At 36.1% G+C, this 20280-nt stretch overlaps 1 protein-coding gene across 16 annotated transcripts in view; it reads right to left on the bottom strand.

Annotated features, from left to right (window-relative positions):
- The window catches only part of CSPP1 (centrosome and spindle pole associated protein 1), a 67630-nt gene that overhangs the window by 3554 nt on the left and 43796 nt on the right, over window positions 1-20280 (bottom strand). For 12 of the 16 annotated variants that reach the window (XM_074882608.1, XM_074882616.1, XM_074882601.1 and 9 more), the window contains 12 exons: window positions 20063-20175; window positions 18815-18964; window positions 17448-17594; window positions 16510-16614; window positions 15325-15391; window positions 13957-14077; window positions 13116-13261; window positions 12441-12581; window positions 7107-7147; window positions 6550-6613; window positions 2472-2581; window positions 2137-2287 (listed from right to left, as the gene is read on the bottom strand). In XM_074882608.1, coding sequence (XP_074738709.1) covers window positions 2137-2287; window positions 2472-2581; window positions 6550-6613; window positions 7107-7147; window positions 12441-12581; window positions 13116-13261; window positions 13957-14077; window positions 15325-15391; window positions 16510-16614; window positions 17448-17594; window positions 18815-18964; window positions 20063-20175 — 1356 coding nt within the window. The other 4 variants (XM_074882604.1, XM_074882591.1, XM_074882625.1 and 1 more) reach the window with 4 other exon arrangements.

The raw sequence follows: 20280 nt of genomic DNA, 5'->3' as shown, positions 1-20280 counted from the left end.
AGATGAAAACAAACTCCTTCAGCACCCTAGAGTGGATATTAGAGTTTGTCTTCTGTCAGCCTGCACTTACCAGGAATCAGTGCTGCTGTCCGCTGTAGATCATGGCAGGCTCCAGCATTCCTTTACTTGAAGACACAGAGGAATGCCTAAAAAGTCTCAAGCAATTTAAGGCAACTTCTCTTACATATAAGCAGGGTCTGAGCCACATATCTAATGTGCTCAAAGCTGTGAGAATTCTCTCTTCTGTATCCGAGCCTGCTCTTGTTTACGCAGTTAGTAACACACATACACTGGCCTCTGGAGAAAGTAGCTGCTGACTTGTGGAGACTTCATCGCCCGAAGTACTCACCAAGTCTGCACTGATGGCAATGGGTTTTTTGCATGGGTGAAAACAGAGGAGGATGCCTGGCACCAATATGCACTAGTTTTCCAATTAAGAAAACAATTCTAGGGTGGCTTTAGGCTTCTCACATCAGTCCCACAAAGGAAAGTGAACTGCCATGAACAGAGTCTCCTTACTGTACCAACAGGCTCAGCTCTTAAAATTTATCAAAGCCTGTAAATTGCCATCTCCCGGTCATTTGAAGGGAAGATAACCAGTTAGAGTTCCTTAGTTATGTATTTGACAGAGTTGTTTTCCCCAGCAGTGTCTCTGAGGGTGGAGGAGAAATAACAGTCCTAGCTGTTAGGAAAGCAAGAGGATGCCACAAAGGTCTGATCAAACTGCTAGGGAAAAGGAATAAAACCACTTGGCTTCACTATTTTTTTTTTTTGTAATGTCACTGAGTATGAGGAGGGAAGAGGAGAGCAGGCAGCAGTGCAGCCCTAACAACCACAGCTGAGCAAAAGGAGCACTTGTTACATTTCCAAGAGGCACATATGCTAAGGATGAGTGATGGTCCCCATATGATCCATAGAACGAGCTACACACAGACATATAAATATATATATACACACACGCACATACATATAAAAATTATACATATCTAAAGGCTGAAGCTCTGGAGACCATGACAAACAGAAGGCAAACAAAAAGTATAGTTCACATGGTATGAGGTGAAATTATAAAAGAGGTGAGATAGAACAAGGGCAGCAAAGTAAAAGAAGTTCACGTGGCAAAAATGTTTGAGTGGAGTAAAATTAGTAAAGCAGAAGAAAGAAATATGAATGGGTTTGGTTTTTTTAGTGACTTAAAAATCACAGCGAGATGGTTAAAACAAACACAAAAAGGATGAAGTGCTTGTAAGAGTACCCATAGCAACAGAATCAGAAAAACTGTCAGCATCTGTACTCTCATAAAGGTTATAAAAAGGATACTGATACTCTAATTGCCCAGACAGCATAGCAACCACCTCCTAAAAAAGGGAGATTTCAGACTCATATGAAAGAATCATTAGCACAAAGTATATCAACTGGGTCATAATCCATCTGAGAAATTGAAGGCCATTAATGGTTGCCATAATTGGTACCTCATACACAAATTGGACCTACATCAGGCAGCCTATGGAGAAGCTCTGGGATAACTCCCACTTTGATGTATTATATGGTCACAAGACATACATAATAAATTCAAGTGCGTGTATACTGAAAGAGGTATCAATATCAACCTCAAATACTGAATGATCCTTTATGTTAACAAACCAATAGAAAACCAAATTAACTAGAAATTGAAGTACTTCTTCATATGCAATTTTTTTGGCATATCTTTGTGCTGGTTGGCCCATAGACATCTGATTCCTGGGAACGCCAATAATCTCCCACAGGCACCCCATCAACATCAATCAGTCAGGAGTTTCATTTCCTTCCACTAACATTTCAGCCGTCCAGCTAAACATCCACATCTTACTGCTAGCAGTGACACATCGCAATATCAAAAGTGGTACAGACAGGACAAGTACTAGTGGCTGATCAGACAGGAATTAGAGCAGCTTTTCCTACTACCCTCCTCTAAAGTTACTCTAAAAAGCTGTGTTGAAGTTTGCTGGGGAACCTCTTGCACCAGCTACAGAGCTCTACAAATAGTTCCTATGTTTGAGCCAGCTACTCAGTGCTCAAATAGAGGCAGTCTATTAATATTTATTCCTTTAATTACTGTAATTAGTATTCACTGCATCATGTCTATTACACGGAGCATACCTAAGTAAGGAGATTTCTGCTGGAGCTCAGTCAGCCTGTGCAATCGTTCTTCATTCTTGCCTTTCAGCTGATCAACATCGAGGCTGAAATTCGAGTGTAAAGAAAAGCTGTCAGGCTGCAGCAATGGTGCCTGGCCTGCTGGAACATCCTCCTGCAGAAAACCCCAAAACACACAAATCTTTCCGTTAAATAGCATCCTTTTGAAAAGGGCAAATAGCTATACATGTACACCCTCAGTATTCATATCATCTAGCCACTAAGGAACCACAGGAACTGTCTGACTTAAGATCTGTGGTCCACCTTCATATTCAAGCCAATCCAGTTATCATACATACAGCACGCTCCAAAGCTTTCTGCTTTATTCGTCTCCTCTCCCTTGCAGAAGGTGGAAGCTGTGGTGACAAATTAACTTCTCCCAAGGCAGGAAATGTTTCCCCATTAGCACCTGGAAAAACAGGTGAAATCATTTCCAAAGAAATCAAAATACTAGTCAGTGTTCAAACCTGTTCATGTTTTGAAATGAGCCAATATATTGTACTTGATTTAATCACAGGAATCAAAGGAATGTATTCGTTAGGACATCTTGCACAAAGCCAGTGATAAGCCAGAAGCAGACAAAGTACAACAGCAGCAAGGGATGAACTTCAAGCAAAGGCAACGAATATTGAGATATATATTGAGATCTCTCCCATGTAAAGGATAAGGCGTTTCACATCCTGCAAATCCACCATCTACCTTAGCTCACCGTATCATTTATACCTAGACCTTTAAAGAAAACAAGTACTCAAATGAGTATAGTATCCCTGCTTGAAAGAGAGAACACTAGGCAAATTGGAGGCATAAAGAAATACAATCATGTAATAAATTATGTATGTAAATATGTCACATGGAATATATAATGCTACATGGAATGATAATGTTACATGGAATATGATAACATAATCAATGACTTAATCACATATCCTTAGTCAAATCTCAGCCTTTTCATGTAATAAGGTGTTCGAATCTCTTCATACAAAAGTAACTAAATTGTTGATCATAACTCTATCACATTACAGTGGGGGGAGGTTAATCTATTTTTATAATATAAATGAACCCTAAGGTGATGTCTCTGCTTCACACTCGGTTTGTCTATTTCCCCTTCCTTTGCTGATTCTGAAAACTACTTCAAATACAAACTCTTTCAAACAGGTACTTTTTTTTCTCTCCAGGACCAGTAACCACTGCTTGGGGGCTGGTTTATGGCTTTGCCACTGCTTGGTGGCTCTGTTTCTAGTTCAGTCCCTCTAGTAGCTCCAAGACCAGAGCCTCCCAGAAAAAGAAAGGACTCTGCTTAACAAAACCAGTACAGAAGCCATTACCATCAATTACTCTTTGTGACAACAAAGTCACCTTTTGGAAAGGCTCTTAGTCTAGTATGACACATTAAGTTAACAAAGAAAAAAAAAAAAAGGAAGATAAATGTGTGTAAATATATACACACACAAACACACAGAGTACTGAACAATTCTGCATCATTTGTCCAAAATGACACACTGTGACATTAAAAATAAACCACAACTGTGGAAAGAATGGGTTTTTCATTTCCTAGCAATTTGAAAATAAATTTTAATGCAATATGTTATATCAGTCACAAGTTTCAAAGATCTTCAAATGAAATTTTAAAAGTAATAAATTATTTTGGTTGAAAATTAAAATACTTAGGTTTGAAAAATAAATTTGATTGGTATCAAGGAAGTTCAGAATAACAAAGACAGATTTTTAAAAAATTCTTCCATATTACCAGTTATTTTTTCTCTAGAAATAAAAATTTTATTCCCCTCTCCTCTTTTCCTTCCCCTAGTTTCACCAAAGGTACTTATGCTCTCATCACTAATGTTTCAAGTAAAAAAAAAAAAAAAATCAAAGCATAATTTTGAAATGGTATATGGCTAACAATCCAATTACCAGAATTCTAGCAACAAGATCAGTTGAACTTCATTATATTCAAAACAGTGCTATTACTCAGAAAAAAAGTTGTTTACTCATGTGAACTTATCACAACAGAAACAAAGTACAAGCTAAAGAATTTATTTGCACCTTCAGTGTTTCACCAGTGTAAGATGCTACCTGTCCCTTTAAGCATCTATCATTCAGATATTGCTATGCAGATGTGCTTTCAAATCACTACATTAACACTAATGAATTCTAGGGTTTCAAGTAAGGCAAAAAAAGGGAAAAAGAAACTGATAAACATCTTTATTCCTAATTGCCTCAAGTTTCTGAGCCCTGGGAGACAAATTCATTTGTAATGCTGACATCTATTACAAAATTGAGTTAGATTTTAGAACGATGTCAAAAAAAAACCCAAACCACAGAACAGAGGGTTGTGTTAAGCTCTTCTCAGGAGATGAAAAACATTGTTAAAATACACCAAAAGTATTTCACAAAAGACCCTCAAACAATGTGAGCAGCAGAGAGAAGGCAGCCCACAGATAATGAGAGTTGTTATTTTTCATTTCTGGGACGGAAGTCACCACATTCATATTTGGAATTTTAATAGCTATTTATAAAGCCCAAATAATGCAAAGGGTAACAAAGTTTTAGTTAGTGCCTACAGCTCAGTATTGGGGAACATGCTTTTCACCAGTCATAAATTATCTGGGAAAAAAAGAAAAAAAAAAGGAGGGGGGGGTATGAATAGTGTTGTAAATTAACTCCATCACCTCACTAAGCTGCAAGAATCAGTTGGATGGGGAGGAGGAGGAAATTGGAGACAGGACTGTAAATATCATGAACCTTGTGAAAGCGGTGAAGAAACCAAGCAGCACTCCGTTACACAGGTGGTAGATTCAGAGCCGATGGAAGGAGATAGTTCACAGAAGGTATAGCATGGAAATTTATCTACACAGTACTGCTGATAGTAAACAGAGGGATTCAAAAACGCTGATTTCAACTCATGAAAGACAACCTATTAAAAATCCACCTTAGCAAGACTTATTAAGTGCAAACACACAGCATTTGGCTCAGGAAGCCTCTGAGCTACAAGTCACTGGAGGCTGGCAGAGTCCTCTGCAGTGTTGGTGCACGTCTGCCCTCCACCTTGTATCCTTCCCCATGCAGCTATTCTGGCGACCATTAGAGGCAGGGTATTTGGCCAGATTCTAGACTGATGGACTCTTCTAAAGCACCCTTTCATCATTTGGGCTGTAACTAATAAATAGTATTTCCCAACCTGAAGAAGAATGGATTGCAGACTACAGAAAGTACAACTGAACAAGCCCGAAAGCCCCATCCTGTGCCCTTCCCGATGCCAGGTTCTATCCTGTACTCCAGGACTTGCATGTGAACAGAATAAACTTGAATACATTTCAAATGAAAAATTCTGCTTTTAACCAAAGCCAGAGATGACAATCATCAGTATATAGAAACATACTTAGTTTCATTAAAAAGCACTTGCAGGAATCTACTGCATCTCCCCTACAGCAAAGAATAAAACCTTGTAAGATGATTTCCCATAGATGATTGAAGAGAATTTCAAGGTACCGTAATGCCTACTAATGGAAAACAATGCCTAGAGGCCTGAGCTGGTTGTTTTTTTAAAAAAGAGAAGGTCAGTTCTAGCCTTATTATTTCTAGTGAGTGGAAACAAAGCACATCTGAAACAGCACTTTTACATACACGCATATACAGGTTGAATGAAGAGACATAAGACAATGGGAGACATAGTCCTCTAATACAAAAATCTTAAGAAAACGAAAACCAATCTACTTCAGATGATTAAGAAGTGACAATGTTACAAGGATGATGTTTCAAGTTTTGTGAAATGAAGTAATGTTTGAACAGCAGAGAAGTAATTTAGAATGAATCACTATTTTATAACCATGTAATCATAGTTAAAATCAAACATGCTTGTAAAACAAAAGAACAAAAATGAAGAGAACCGCTGGCTGCCCAACACTTTTATATTTCATTATGGACAGCTCATAACTGTAAGCTGTGATTGCCAATAAATTAATTTGCTGCAGAACAATAGAAGAGCATTACATATTCTACCACCATAACACACATGCTGAACAAATACCAGCTTTTCCTTATCCAAAACTGAGAAGATGTCAAAAAAAGCTCATTGACAAGGCTAACATCCCAGTCAGAGCACAATGAGCATGAAAAGATAATTCCTCATGAAAAGATGCGAAGTGGCAAGAGAGCAGCATCATTAATTCTAGGTGTGACCTACACAAATTCATTGCAGTACAATTCCATAAAGATCTGCATTTTAATTTGGAGGCATAATTTTCTAATACTTGAAAACAATCACCATAGCTACACCCACTGCAACTTTTAGAACAGTAATAATCATTCTAGAGACACATTAGATTAAATGACATGTTTGTAGACTCATAACATGGTTAAGGGGAAGTATAAACTCACCGATAAAAGCACTATCCGATTCCAACAGTGAATTTTTCAAGAATTCATTAGATTCATTCCTGAACTACAGAAGTGAAACAGAAGACATGCAAATTCAGATGTCTCAGTATCTTTCTTGGGCCAAACTATAATTAATGCAAATTAATTGCCAAACTTCTGCAAAGCAAACAGCAGCTTTACAGTGTTCTGTACTATTCCTTACTTTATGCCTATAAAAAAAAAAATACACATTTTTAAATAGTGTTTGTAACTGGTTTGGCTTTTTCTACTAATTCCCACCCCCAGCAGCAATCTAACTTCATATCAATACAAAATAAGTACCAATGAATATAAAAAGGAGTTAAATAATAAAACTATCTCTATATACAAAGACAAACAAGTTGTATGTCAAGTTTAAAGAAGCTGTTACTCATTGTATTGACAAACAAGAGAAGTAAATAAGCTTGCTGTCTCGTTACTTAAGTGAAATTCCTTTATCCAAATCTGTGAAAGACACAATATTTCTCAGACTTGAAAAAGGCAAAATAATATAATAAAAAACCTGTTTTAATTCTTACCAGTCCCATGGTTTGTGGGTTACCGCCAGAAGCAGAATCATCTTGAACAACAAAAGCCACATAGACAAGGGACAAAATGATAGTATTGACATAAAAAGTTAATACTAAAACATATTAAAAGTTTTATTAGTATATTATTACAAAAATGAAGACCACTATGCACTACTACTTTAAAATTACACACACCGTAATGAATATTTTTAAAACATTTGAATGCAATGTTTATTCCCGTTTCCTTATGTCAATTTAAGTAGAATCAGAGAAATCAAACAGAATTCAGCAGTATATTATTTCTAAGAATGTCGAGCATGTGCAAGCCCTTCTTAAGGCCGGATTCATCAGTCCCTCTCAAAGATCAAACACACTTTTCACACTAGAACTATATTGCTCATCACTAATAAAAACCAACCATTTTGATCTTGTTCAAAACCCGATTTGTTATCCAGAAAAAAGAAGCATAACTATTTTTGTGGCTATTGAAAACAAATTTTTTCAAAGATGTAATCACATTTCATTAAATGCTAAAATTGCACTAAACTGTGCTGAATTCTGAAAAATTTCTCTATACTGCAACAGTCAGAAGTACTTTTGTGCTTGTTTACAACAATATTGTAAACACTTGTTATAGAAAGGTCATGTCCAAGTGTTGACTGAATAATGTAAAAAACATCAATTTGTGGGAAAGCAGCATCATTTAAGTCATCAAAGCAATACATTAGGGCACAAAAAGTTGCTGCATGAATACCCAGTTTCTCTCTTTTATCCTCCTATGCTTCATTTGTTGATACCTTAGCATCTTTATTATTTCAATTACTGCATCTTAAACATTATCCAGTCACACAGCTAGCAAGAAATATTTTTTCATCATATGTTCTGCACACTACTGAATCCTAGTGCAACTTGAACACAGTAGTGAGAAAACACAGCAGGTTAAGTAACTTCAAACAAAAACAAACAGAAACCTACATTTCAAAGTGTACCCAAGAACTCAAAGTCTATGGCCTTCTTGCTATAATTATCCTCCCTTCCCTAGTGTAAGTATTTTGGTTTTCTTGCCATCATCTTCACATACTAAATTTTATACATCTCACATTTTTCTTGTATTAAAAACATTTGTGAATTAAAAAAAAAAAAAAAAAGAGTGGAAGTTAATGGTATTCAACATCCCAGTGGTTGCTAGTTCCAAACTGCAACACTTTAAACTCCATCTGAACTTCACAGCTAGGACACAAAAATACCACGGTAAGGGAGAGAAATGTCTCTAATTCATCAATTTTTGTTTCAACTTGCTATGAACCAAGTAGAAAAACAAATCAATACTGTATCAAATTTCAAAAATTAGAGACATAAAAATTAATTATTTCTTCTATAATTAGGGATCACCTGAGCCATGTATTTCTTAACCCCACTGTGTATTTTGCCATTATTTTTAGTGGCCTACCAAGAACTAGATCGAGGGAGTCAGGAGTCTCATTTATATGTAGTGAAGTTAAAACATTACAACAGTTTTGTAGTTAAAACTCATGGATACTGAAAAAAAAACCTACTATATATTCCAGACATCTGCTTGCCAGGAATAGGCATGTTTGTGCAGCTAAACAGTTGTATTTATAGCAACAGAACTCAAGGCTAATCATGTTCTCCCCTAGGTGGGACACCTCAACAACCAGTTTGACTAGCAAGAAGGATGCCGTCTCACAATAAACTCTGCTAGATGAAATCAGTTCTCTTGCCTTCTGTCAGGGTGTAATAATTGGAGCAGGAGACTGCAGAAAGGCCCAAGAGTGAATGTAAGCTCAACATGCTGAGCACACTGTGCTTGCAGCTTTCACAGAGAGGTTGAACTAGACACTGATTATTTCACTGGGGACTTGTCTAAGGATAAAAACCTCAACTCTGGAGAGCACAGAGAACCATCCTGAAAGTTAATCTAACAATGACCTCATGCATGCTGGAAATGCAAAGAAGCAAAACTGAAGTTACTCTTCATACTTGGTTTAAGTCTTCAAATAAAATATTGAATAAGATAGTTTTTATTTCTTGCATCTCTGTCTAGCAAACTTACTCAGTGTGTAGCTGACATTCTGTCTAGCATCAAAAACCATAGCACACAGGCTGTCACTCCTCCTGGACTGACAACCAGCCCGTTCCTGATAGGCTACTCCAGCCAAGCAAAGCCCAGCACTGCAGTGCAACATCATCAAACCTGCTCCTGTGCCTTTCCCTCCTATCCTCCAAAATAATAATCATGCAGAAGTCTGCAAAAGACTGCCTTATTTATAGGGACACAGCAAGCATTTTAAGAATTTGGGACATTTAAAAAAAACATTAATTTCTCAGGTTATAGCTCCACTATAGCCCACATATTTCTCTTTTACATAAAGAATTTAAAAAAAAAGAAAAATCCTATCAGAAAGAAAATGGTATATAAAGCAGGTAAGGTAAAGAACACTTACATACAGCATGGGAAAACAGGTAAGCCTTTGCCACTACAACCTATAATATGACATTTCAGCCACAGTAGAAAAATACATATTGCTTTAATTCATCTTTCTTTCTGCCTTAAATCAGACAATAAAACCACTCATCTATTTTCAGTGAGGGGAAGATGATGAACTTGTCTCTGAGGAAAATAAACTGGAAATAGAGAAAATAAAGTGGAAATAGAGAGGTACATAGCAACTAATTAATTCTCTTGCTCAGTACACAGTGACAGACTATAAAGTTAAATGATGTTGTAAAACAGTAGAAGAGAGAAAGAGAGTTGAAAAGCTGCTCAAGAATCCTCTATAAGCATCAGTGGAAAATCATTTTAAAAATCAGCTGCTTGTCTACCAACTAATCTAAATTGTCCAAGGAAATGCCTCTCTAGGTTGTCACCATGTAAGCCTGCATTATTCACTCAGCATTAGCATATATCTAAAATGACTGCTTGTCCTTAAAATTAATGAAGAAGGCAAATTTACTTCCTAGCTGGTGGAGGTTCCTCTCCAGACAACATTAAAGCCTTCTCAGACTGGCCTATTGGAAAATATTCTAATGGCAGAAAAACAAAACCAAACCCCACACAGATCTCAGTTGAAGCTAGTGAATTGGCTTTTACCATTTCAGTCAATCTCACAAAGGGGAAGACTGAAGACAACCCTATGCATTCCATTTAGACATTAAATGATATTCAAGAGCTTGTAATTAACACAGATAGATGGTATAGATATGCTTATTTGCAACGGTGACATTATGTTATTAATAAGCAATATTCCACACACTGCTTGAACACCAGCACATCTGTCCAAGATGGAATACAAATCATCTTTAACACTAATCAGTGTGCCAAACAAAACACCCTGCAAGTAACTGTCACCATTCACACATTGGTATCAATTTTGTTAATATGGGTCTATTAACAGTTAACACAAACAAGCCTCAAACCATGACCAGTGATAAGAAGAGGCATTCAGTTTTTCTAAAGCAGCAGGGAAAGGTCTAACTATTTTCCTTTCATATGTGTATGGGGTTTTTTATGCCAAACTTTCACCTCATCTGTAAGGCAAAAAAAAAGTCAAAGGAGCAATCTGAAACCATACTGGGTGTCTGTGGCTAGAGTGGGGGCTGCAGAGGTGGCCTCTGTGAGAACATGCCAGGGGCTGCCCTGTGCCAGGCACTGCCGGTCCCACAACGGACCCACCGCAGGACACAGCCGAGCCGTCAGCCGAGCCTGCGGTGCCTCTGCAAAAGTCTGGTTAAGAAAGAGCAAAACGAAGCACAGCAGCGAGGCACGAGGGCAAAAGTGCGAGAAGCAGCCCTGCAGACACCAAGAGAAGGAGGAGAGGGAGTTGCTGCTCCAGGGGACGGAGCAGAGATTCCCGTGCAGCCTCTGGGAGAACATGGTGGAGTGGATGGAAAGTGCAGGAAACCAGGAGCAGCAGCGAGGAACCGCTGTGTACTGACCGTAATTCTCCCCCTGCCCAACCCGGTCTGACACCACTCGACTGCATCGAAGGGACTGACCATAACCTGGGGTGGTACCAAGGAAGGGGAGCGGTGGCGTCAAGAGTGAAGGAGGCATGGGGAAGGGGGCAGAAAAAGTGTGGACTTGATGTTTGTCTTTTTGTTTGCCACTACTCAAAATCAGTAATTAAATATTTATTTAAATTGATAATAATTAGGTTAATTTTCTCCAAGTTGAATCTATTTTGCCCACAACAGCAATTGGTAAGCAACATCCACGTCTGTACCTCAGCCAACAAGCTTTGTTCTTCCTGTTGCCCCCACTATCTCAAGGGGCAAGTGAGGGGGCATAAGCAGGCGAGCAGCTGGGTGGCAGTTTGGCTGCTAGCCAAGGCTAAGCCACCACAAAAATAAAGTTATTTTCTCTTCAAAAATGTAGTTAGGCCAGCCTGAATTACAGAGACAAACACTTCTGAGAAATTTGTATCTTGTACTCAAAACTGAGCTCATTTGTATAGCTGCAACTGAAACTTCTGGAAAGGTTGAAGCAACTCTCCTGATATTTTTAACATCTAAAATAATTTGAGATACTGCTCTTTCATGACTGTTCATAAAAGATATCTGAATGAACATTACATTTGGAATTAAGTGCAGCATGCAAAAAAGGGACATTACATTTACTTTTCACTACTTCTGCAATATGCAGCTAAAATATTTTACTATGTTAGGATGTTAATATTTTACTATATTAGGAGGATCTCTATTAAGCAGTACAAGCACCATTTTCATTCTGGAACCTCAAACTAGTTATATCTTACATGTGGTTTCTAAAGCAAAACCTGTTTATGGATACAGATTTCTGAAACTTTGAAATAATCAACCCAAGACTATGGAAATAAAAGAAATTTAATCCATTAAAAGGAGACCAAGGTGAAGACAAGGTTCCATTTTAACCAATTCACAGTTCAAAGCCATCTACTTCTTCAGTGAGAACTGAAAAAATGCCACAAGGAACTTATTTGCTAAAACTTTTATCGCAAACCAGCTGAAAAGTTTTACTGGTCTGTGGTTTTTAAGCAGCAGTAACCAAACTACTTTTCTCTTGCATTTTTCTGAAGTATGAAGCACTAGTTAAACCGCTTTCAGGGAACCAAAGAGAAAGAGTCACAGTAATTTAAAAAAAAAAAAAAAAAAAGCCATTCAGTTTTTTTATGCTTTACATTATGACAGAATTTCAGCATTACAGTGTTTTATTTTGTTTTGTACTGCAGTGCCAACACTGAACTTGAAAGAAATAAAACTAGAGCTGGGGTTTTTAAATTCTTATAAAATACAAAACAAATAAACAAAAATAATTAAAATTATCTTAGACCATTCATTCCTTACCTTCTGTTTCTCTCCTCATTCTCATTCTGTCAAGTTTCTTCTGCTGCTCCCTCAACAGTGCCTGCTGTTGAATCTCTAAAGTCTGATCATCTTTTGGGGGATCAGGATACATGTGCCTCAAACCCATACGTGTTTCAGAATCTAGAGGAATGATACTCAATTTAAATTTTTCCCTAAACCAACAACTCTGAAAAACATTTTTAAAGAACTAGCTACAGATAAAAATAAAAATATTAAAAATAATGGTGACAATGGCCAAAAGGATGAACTACTTTAGCAATGATTTTACAATTTTACTATATTAAAAAATGTATTTTCTGGTAAAGTAGAAACAGAAAGTTACACAGAATCATATTTTGTTCACGGGTAAAAAAAAATCAAATTCACTCTCCTTTCAGTAACATCATATCAAATGCATCAGAAGCAAGGACTGGAAACTGAGTGCTCTGAGCAATAACTCAGCATTACAATGCCGTGAATTGTGTGCACTTCTAGAAATGGCCATACAGAAGGATATACACACATACACAATGCTGTCCACAGAGTATGTTGTGTATGGGCAGTAGCTATGAAGGGGCTGATTTTTGTCTTTAAATCCTGGGTGGTGTGGAAGATGGAGGAAAAGAACAGATGTTTCACTACAGTTCTTCATCAATAACAAGAAGATCTACCTGCCTTTGTATTTAAGTTCATTAAATTCCCAGATATTCTGTATATTGACGGGATCTTGTGCCTCCTTTGATGAAGGTCGCCTTACTGGAGCCTGCAGACGAAGCCTGGCCATCTCAAATATGTCCTTTGGATTCTTCTCTCTCCTTCCACTTGAAAAGTTTGTAAAAGAAGCAGAATATAATTTAACACTGTAATATTAATGAGTTGGATGAAAATATAATATTGATAAAGCTCACATCTTTTATCCTTAAATATAAAAACAGGAAAATAAATTTGAAAGTGATGACACTGCATATTGTGTTATAAAAAGGCATAACCTACTGAAAATAAAAAAAACCCTCATACTTTATGGAGTGGAACTAAGACTGATGATCTGATGAGTCTTTTCCAACTAATTGGTATAATTAACTAATACATTTTGGAAGTAAACCATTTTTTTAAAATAAAGAGGGTATGATGTTCAATAAGAAAGTACTACCACAACACTATGCTATTCATAAGCATATTCATCAGCAGTAGTACTGCAGTTTACAGGCACAAATTATGCTGTAGGAAAAAAGGTAATGAGATGAAATTCTGCCTTAGACGTCTGTTTTGGGCCACTCTCCAAGACAGAGCATCGCAGCTTCCAATCTTATCAGTACAGCCATTCTTACACTAATCTTTAGCAAGATTCTTGGAAAAAGCCCATACACGTTAGAAAAAAAGAAAGAAAGTTTTAGATACAAGTTCTATCTTTAGATTTTCATTTCACTCATGTATATTAGCCAACTAGCTACTAATACATAATAGCTTTGAGTTTCTGTGCAAAATCTAGTTTCTAAAACTGAAGATAAATTCTTACCGTGTAACTGGTACCTCATCATCACTGGCCACATTTAGTAACTGTTCTTGCAGTCGCCTCTCTTCACTACGAAGCTGTTTCCTCATCTCTGATAATTCATTTATCACATTCTTTCTTTCCTCTGGAATTTAACACAAATAATTTAAAAATAAGGAGTGTCAGAGACACTTTTCTCCCTACCTCATAAATGTAAAGTGGAAAAAAAGAAAAAAAAAAAGAGATAATGAACTGTTAACTAAAACACGGGTTATACAAACACAAGAATCGCAGCATTTCGTATACTAGAAATTAGGTCAGAGCTTGTATTTTGTATATAGGTCGTAAGCACAAGGACCAGATCCCCTAAACAGCAGAAAGCATCCAAATTTTAATGGAAATGTTGCACTGTATTTAAAAAAGGAAAAGCTATGAAATACCAGCAAGTGGGCACTGCCAGTTGATAGACTTGTTTTGAAATTAGCAAATTCACAGTCCTCAGAGTCCCAGAGGCAGATGACAGGAACTGAGGTGGTATCAGCAAGAGCACAACCTCATTTCTGTTTCCTGACTCAAAAGTGGGGTGTCTGTCTGCTCAGTGCAGACTCTCTTAAGTATTCAAGAGTTCTAATGTCAACACTTATTTTTAGTATGTGCTTATGTTGACTTTTTAAACTACTTTGGGTCTAAGCTGTTTTTTTGTGGTCAGGACAGCATTCCTCCACAAGTTAGAACAGTTTCATAAATTCCTTATTTTCCAAATAACATGCTTAATAATTTGACATGCTACTGACTTTTTTAGTCTGAGTCCAGAACCTAGCAGGCTGAGGGGTTAGCATTTGTAAAAAAGAATCAGAAGAAAAATAGTCCTTTCCACCCACATATTGCACAGTTAACTAACATATAAAGAGCAAAGGAGATCCTCCCAGCATCCCTGAATTTTAAAACCTCCAGTGAAAGCTAACAGGAATGAGCAGAGGATTAGGCAGACTAACAAAAGCAGAATTTAAGAGTTAGGACTGCAGTGCTCTACACATCATTGGTCTAATCCATTACTCAACCAATCCAAAACTCCCATTTCACAATGTTCTGGTCACAGTGGTCACCACTGTCCTGACTGAAAGATCCGACACTTCCCATGCAGACTATTCCATGAGCAGAGATTTTAGAAAAAAATATTTCCCGATGAAGACACATAATAAATGCATTTTTTATTTTGTATTAATACTTCACACATATGATACTAATGCAGTGATGATACTAAAACAGAGAGAACACCCACACAGAAATGCAAACTTTTTTAAGATTATTCCTTTGCAGAGAAGAAAGGTAACTGTAACAGAACAATTTCACTGTAATAGAAAATGAGCTTGTAATAAAGACAATACCTACCAAATGCACGCAACTGATTTCTTCTAGCAGGGACAGGTGGAGAAGGAACCCTTGGCTGTGGAGGATCCTAGTGATCAAAATGAATACGAAATGTTAGTATGTCAAAGGAAGAAAATATAGCAGACGTAAGTACATTTTATTTCCTTACTTTATGCCCAATTTACATTACCTACCACTACTACTGGAAGACAGAATAGTAACCTACAGGTTGTTAATGTCTAAGGTTTTTTTAAATCTGACCTTTAAATGCATAATCCAAATTACTATGATAATACCTATAATGCACTATTCAGAGATCTAAACAAAGCTATACCAAGTACTGCAAAGCCACAGAAATAAACTGACCTTCCTCCAAAGCATTCTTAACATTTAAGCAAAGCAACAGTTTTAATCAGGTTTAAAGACTTACTTAAAAACATATTCTGAAACTGCACTATAAAGTATTTTGCCAAATTATCATTTTCATGGCAAAATAATTTTTAAAATTTTTAGCCTAGTTCATATAGACAGTTGGTAAAAAAACATTTCCAATAAAAAGTCAAAAGTGTAGCCTGAGATTCAAGACAATTATTTAATCTACTCTTCACAGAAGAAATTTATTTTTTAAAAAATTTGTCCCAGGGAAGATTAAAGCAAGTGAAAGAAATGAGTGCTCTCAGGACCACTACTGTAACTCAATGCAAAATACTCTTACTGTAATGCAAAAAAGAAAGTGAAGTGTATTAGGAGTTATAATCTTTTTGTACCTTCAAAAACATAAAGATAAGACAATAATGTCTGTAGCTAAGAATCAACATTAAACTTCATGCCTGAGCTAAGTTCTCCTCTGGGTGAACACAATGAGTTGCTAGATTAGATGTAAACTTTCTTATCCTAAACCTTGAGACTGCTAGACCCTTGGTAAGCTGGACAGAGTATCTACACTCAAAAATGAGGTGCTCACCTCTACAGAAAATGTTCATGCAGAAAAAAAATTAAAATAACACACTCCAAAAAAAAGGTATTCAATAATTTGAATAAAACTGAACATTAAATTTCAAAGCTGCAAGACTGGCTAACATTAAGACTGTCTCCAGTTATTTGTGGTATTCCAGTAATAACTGACAAACATTAAAAAACCTGGTAGGATTTCATATACTGTACTGCCTTAAATAAATCAGTAAATGTTGACTATAAAAATCATACTTGTGCATAGTAAGACAAATGACTCTCAGCGGAGGGAATCCTTTCTTCTCTTCTTATTGATTTGTTCTGAAGAGCAGGAACGATGGGAGAAGGCTGCCTTGAAAACTGCAAGGAGGAAAGCAAGACTGAAATTACATTCCTATAGATTCTGAATAAAGTATTATTTTGGACAGGAAGAGCTTGGCTAATATTTCTCATTTGACAGAAAAATGCTTTTGCTTGTCTTAACTGAATTTTTCTTGTATTTAATTTGTTTTCAACTCCTAACTGCATAAAATTATTGCCAAAATTATTTAATCTGGTTTTATTTTCTACCTGTAGTAACTTTAATACTCATTTTCTATGATGTAGGTTTTTTAATTTATGGTTAAGTTACCTATCTTTTTTTCCTCTAAACACTTCCATTGTATCTGTCCATTTTAGAGAAATGATATGTAGAACTTTCTAGAAGACAAAGAGTTTTGTAATTTACTTAGATTTTGTCCATCAGAATTCTATGTGATGAACTTCTTACATCATCCAGGTCAAAGGAAATTAATTAAATTACGAAGAACATAACTGTTAAAAATGAACAATTCTCCAGTCCTCTAAATTATATAACTATTTTTATTTGTATTTGGACCTCAGTAAAAGCAGGCCATGGTACTTCACAGCAGATATAGAAATCAACTATTGAGTGCAGCTTCCTCTTCTTTATCTTGTTTTTACCACTTTTTTTAATGCAAATTTGATCAGCAGGCTAGGTTTCCACTGCAGTATGTCTGATTTTTCAATCAGCTGTTCTCTGTGTGTGCACTAAGTATACTGTAGATTGATAAACTAAGAGAGGAACAACACTGAAGGTAGAAGTCTAAGAAATTATGCAATTTCTTTAAAATTCAGTTATTTTTAAAAGTTAGGAAGAAGTATTTGTATCTTAGAAAGTTACTGAAGCATACCATCTTCTTTTCCTCTTCCATCTTTTCTTTCTCAAAATATTGTCTAAGTTGTTCATCTTGCCTTTCTTCTCTTTCTTTTCTTCTTTTTTCTGCCTCTTTTTGCCTCTCCTCATCTAATCGAATTATTTCTTTATTTTTCAATCTTCGCTGTAACATAAACATTATTAGTACATATAAAAGACTCAACATTATTAAAGATTAGCTTTTTTTCCTTTGAGAAGTTAAAATTACACATCAAAGTGATTAGTATGAAATGAAAAGCATATTTCATTAGGCTGACTTCAAACACTCAAATTAAAAACTATGCCATGCAAATATTAAACATCTGCAGTCCTGGCTCTGCTAACATCATTTAACAGAAATCCTAATAACTTCAATAAACACCACTTTGTGTCCCCAGATCTGCTGCCAGTTAAAGCTAAACTGTAGGAGTCATTTCCAAAAAATTCAGATTCAAACAAAACATACTGCACACATGCACCACCCTATCACAAGCCCACAGAGAAATTACCATCCGGTCTCAATTTTAGTCTTCTGTCTGTGAAAAGCAATGATACCAGTTAGCTTTCTACTCTATACTAGACCAGCTCTATTATCCAGAAGAAAAGATTCATCCAACTAACTTGCTCATACTAAAGAAGAGAATCTAGAATTCTAAGTGTTCTGTCCTAGAAATCTTGAAGTCCTACATCCTGAACTGATCTCTCATAATCCCACAGGGTACTGAAAGATTTTTCCATCTCTGATGGCCTTGAGTGATTTTCCTACAATTATTTATGTGATTCTGAATTATGCAAATTAATTCAATTTTCCAAACCTCATAAATAGATCTTTTGGATTTTAATTAAATCATAAGTTTACTTCCATGAAGAGTATTCATTAGATTTGCTTGGCATTCTCTTTCAAAACAAGTAGTATTCTTATCTCAAAGATACATCCTGACCAATTCAAAAAAAGGCTTTACAAAATCTTCCTGTATAGCTACATTCAGAATACTAATAATTCCATGAGAGCTAGATTTAAGAGGCTAACAAAAAAAAAAGTTTTGTTTTGTTTTTAAATTCACCAATTGGACAAAGCTTTTTATTGGCCTCACAAATAATTTCTTTTAAAAAGAAGAGCACCACTGTCAATTATAGAACAATACATATTTTCTTAAAAGAATAAACAGTACTTCAAGTGGTAGCATACCATAAAGAGTGAGAAGAATGTGCTAGTTCACACAACTTTCTACCTCTCCTCTGGCCCTTTTAAAAACAAAGAGCAATTGACAGGACACTTCTCAGTTTACCTTCTTAATCTAGAGGACAAATGTTACAAAGGGTTAGTTTAAGATGGAAAAAAGTCAAGGTATCAAAATACTGCACCTCCTCCTCTTTCCTTCTTTTCTCTTCTTGTTCAACTTCATATGCTTTCCGAATTTTCATCCTCTGTTCAGCTAGTCGTTTCTCTTCTTTTTCGTCTTCCATTCTAAGTTTTTCTCGCTCTGCTTCTTCCCTACGTCTCTTTTCTTCAATCTAGAAAATAAAGCAAAAATATATTCAACTGTCAATAGCCACCAATAATCTGATGAACATTTACCACCATGATCTTCTATGGACTTTTGCAGTCGAAGACTGCATGGAGCCACCGGAATAATTCTAGAGCCAGTCTTATGCTTCACCTCCAGAATTCTTTTAAAATTAGATGATATTTTACTACTACTTTCTGGCCACTATTTACTGAACCACCCTCCAGTAAGAGCACTGATCATAAATGCTACTAATAAAACCTGCATATTTCCTAACACTCTACTCCGGATGTGCTGGAATATCACTTTTCTTCACTGATTAAATAATGGAAGATGGGAAACCAAACCAAAAAAGACAGAGCAATTACCTTTTTCCTTTCCAAAAGTGTAATATTTTTAGACACGGCTGTGAGAGACTTACTGAAGTCAAAGGTCTGCCCATTCTTTATTCTTTCTGGCACCACTACACATGAAAAAAACCTTGATCTTTTCTTTTTAAGAGATCCACGTCAAACTACTGTATGACATTCATACTCTATTTTAAATTATCTAGGATCTCTTTGATATTGATATTTAATTAAATTGGTATTTAATTCTTGTGGCATAAGATTATATGCGAAGTATTATGGACAGAAGACAGAAGCTAGTAGAAGAACAATCACGTGTTATATACCCATCAATAAATAACTATATTATTATTATTGCCTCACTGATCACCATTTCATTCTGATGAACATGCATTTGTATCATATAGACTTCCAAAGGCAAACATCTGTTTCTTTAAATATTTATGTATGCAAACTTGTACTGTATACAGAGTTTGAGAACTCAATACTGTATTTAGACAGCTATACTTAGAAAAAAAAAACCAAACAGAATCTAGATTAATGAAGCCAACTATTAATAGCATCACTTTTATAGGCATTTCTTACGTAAGGCAAGATCTGAGAGACTCAATAGCATATATAGCTCTAGGTACACCTCTTGTGCACAGAATTAGCTATGACTGGATAAGGTCTTTGGTCAGCAGTACCATATTTACTTTGATTGTAATCCCTCTTTTAAAAACTTATTTAACTAGATGATAACCGGTATATGCATTCACCTGTAGACGAAGAAAGTTCTTGTATGACTCCTGTCGCTTAAGATGCTGTGGAGATGGTGGTTCACCAAACACATTACCTCGAGCAAAAGGAGAGGTCTGTGCAAATGTAAAACCTAAGGGAGGGGAGGAAGTTAAAAATCAAAGCAAATCTAAGACAACAAGCCAGAGTGAAGAAGCAGGAATCTGAGATACTTATAGCTATAGCTGAAAACAGTAGC

Source organism: Strix uralensis, chromosome 1 (genome assembly GCF_047716275.1).
Source record: "Strix uralensis isolate ZFMK-TIS-50842 chromosome 1, bStrUra1, whole genome shotgun sequence".
NCBI classification, from domain to species: Eukaryota; Metazoa; Chordata; class Aves; order Strigiformes; family Strigidae; genus Strix; species Strix uralensis.
This window is presented reverse-complemented; position numbering and strand designations above follow the sequence as displayed.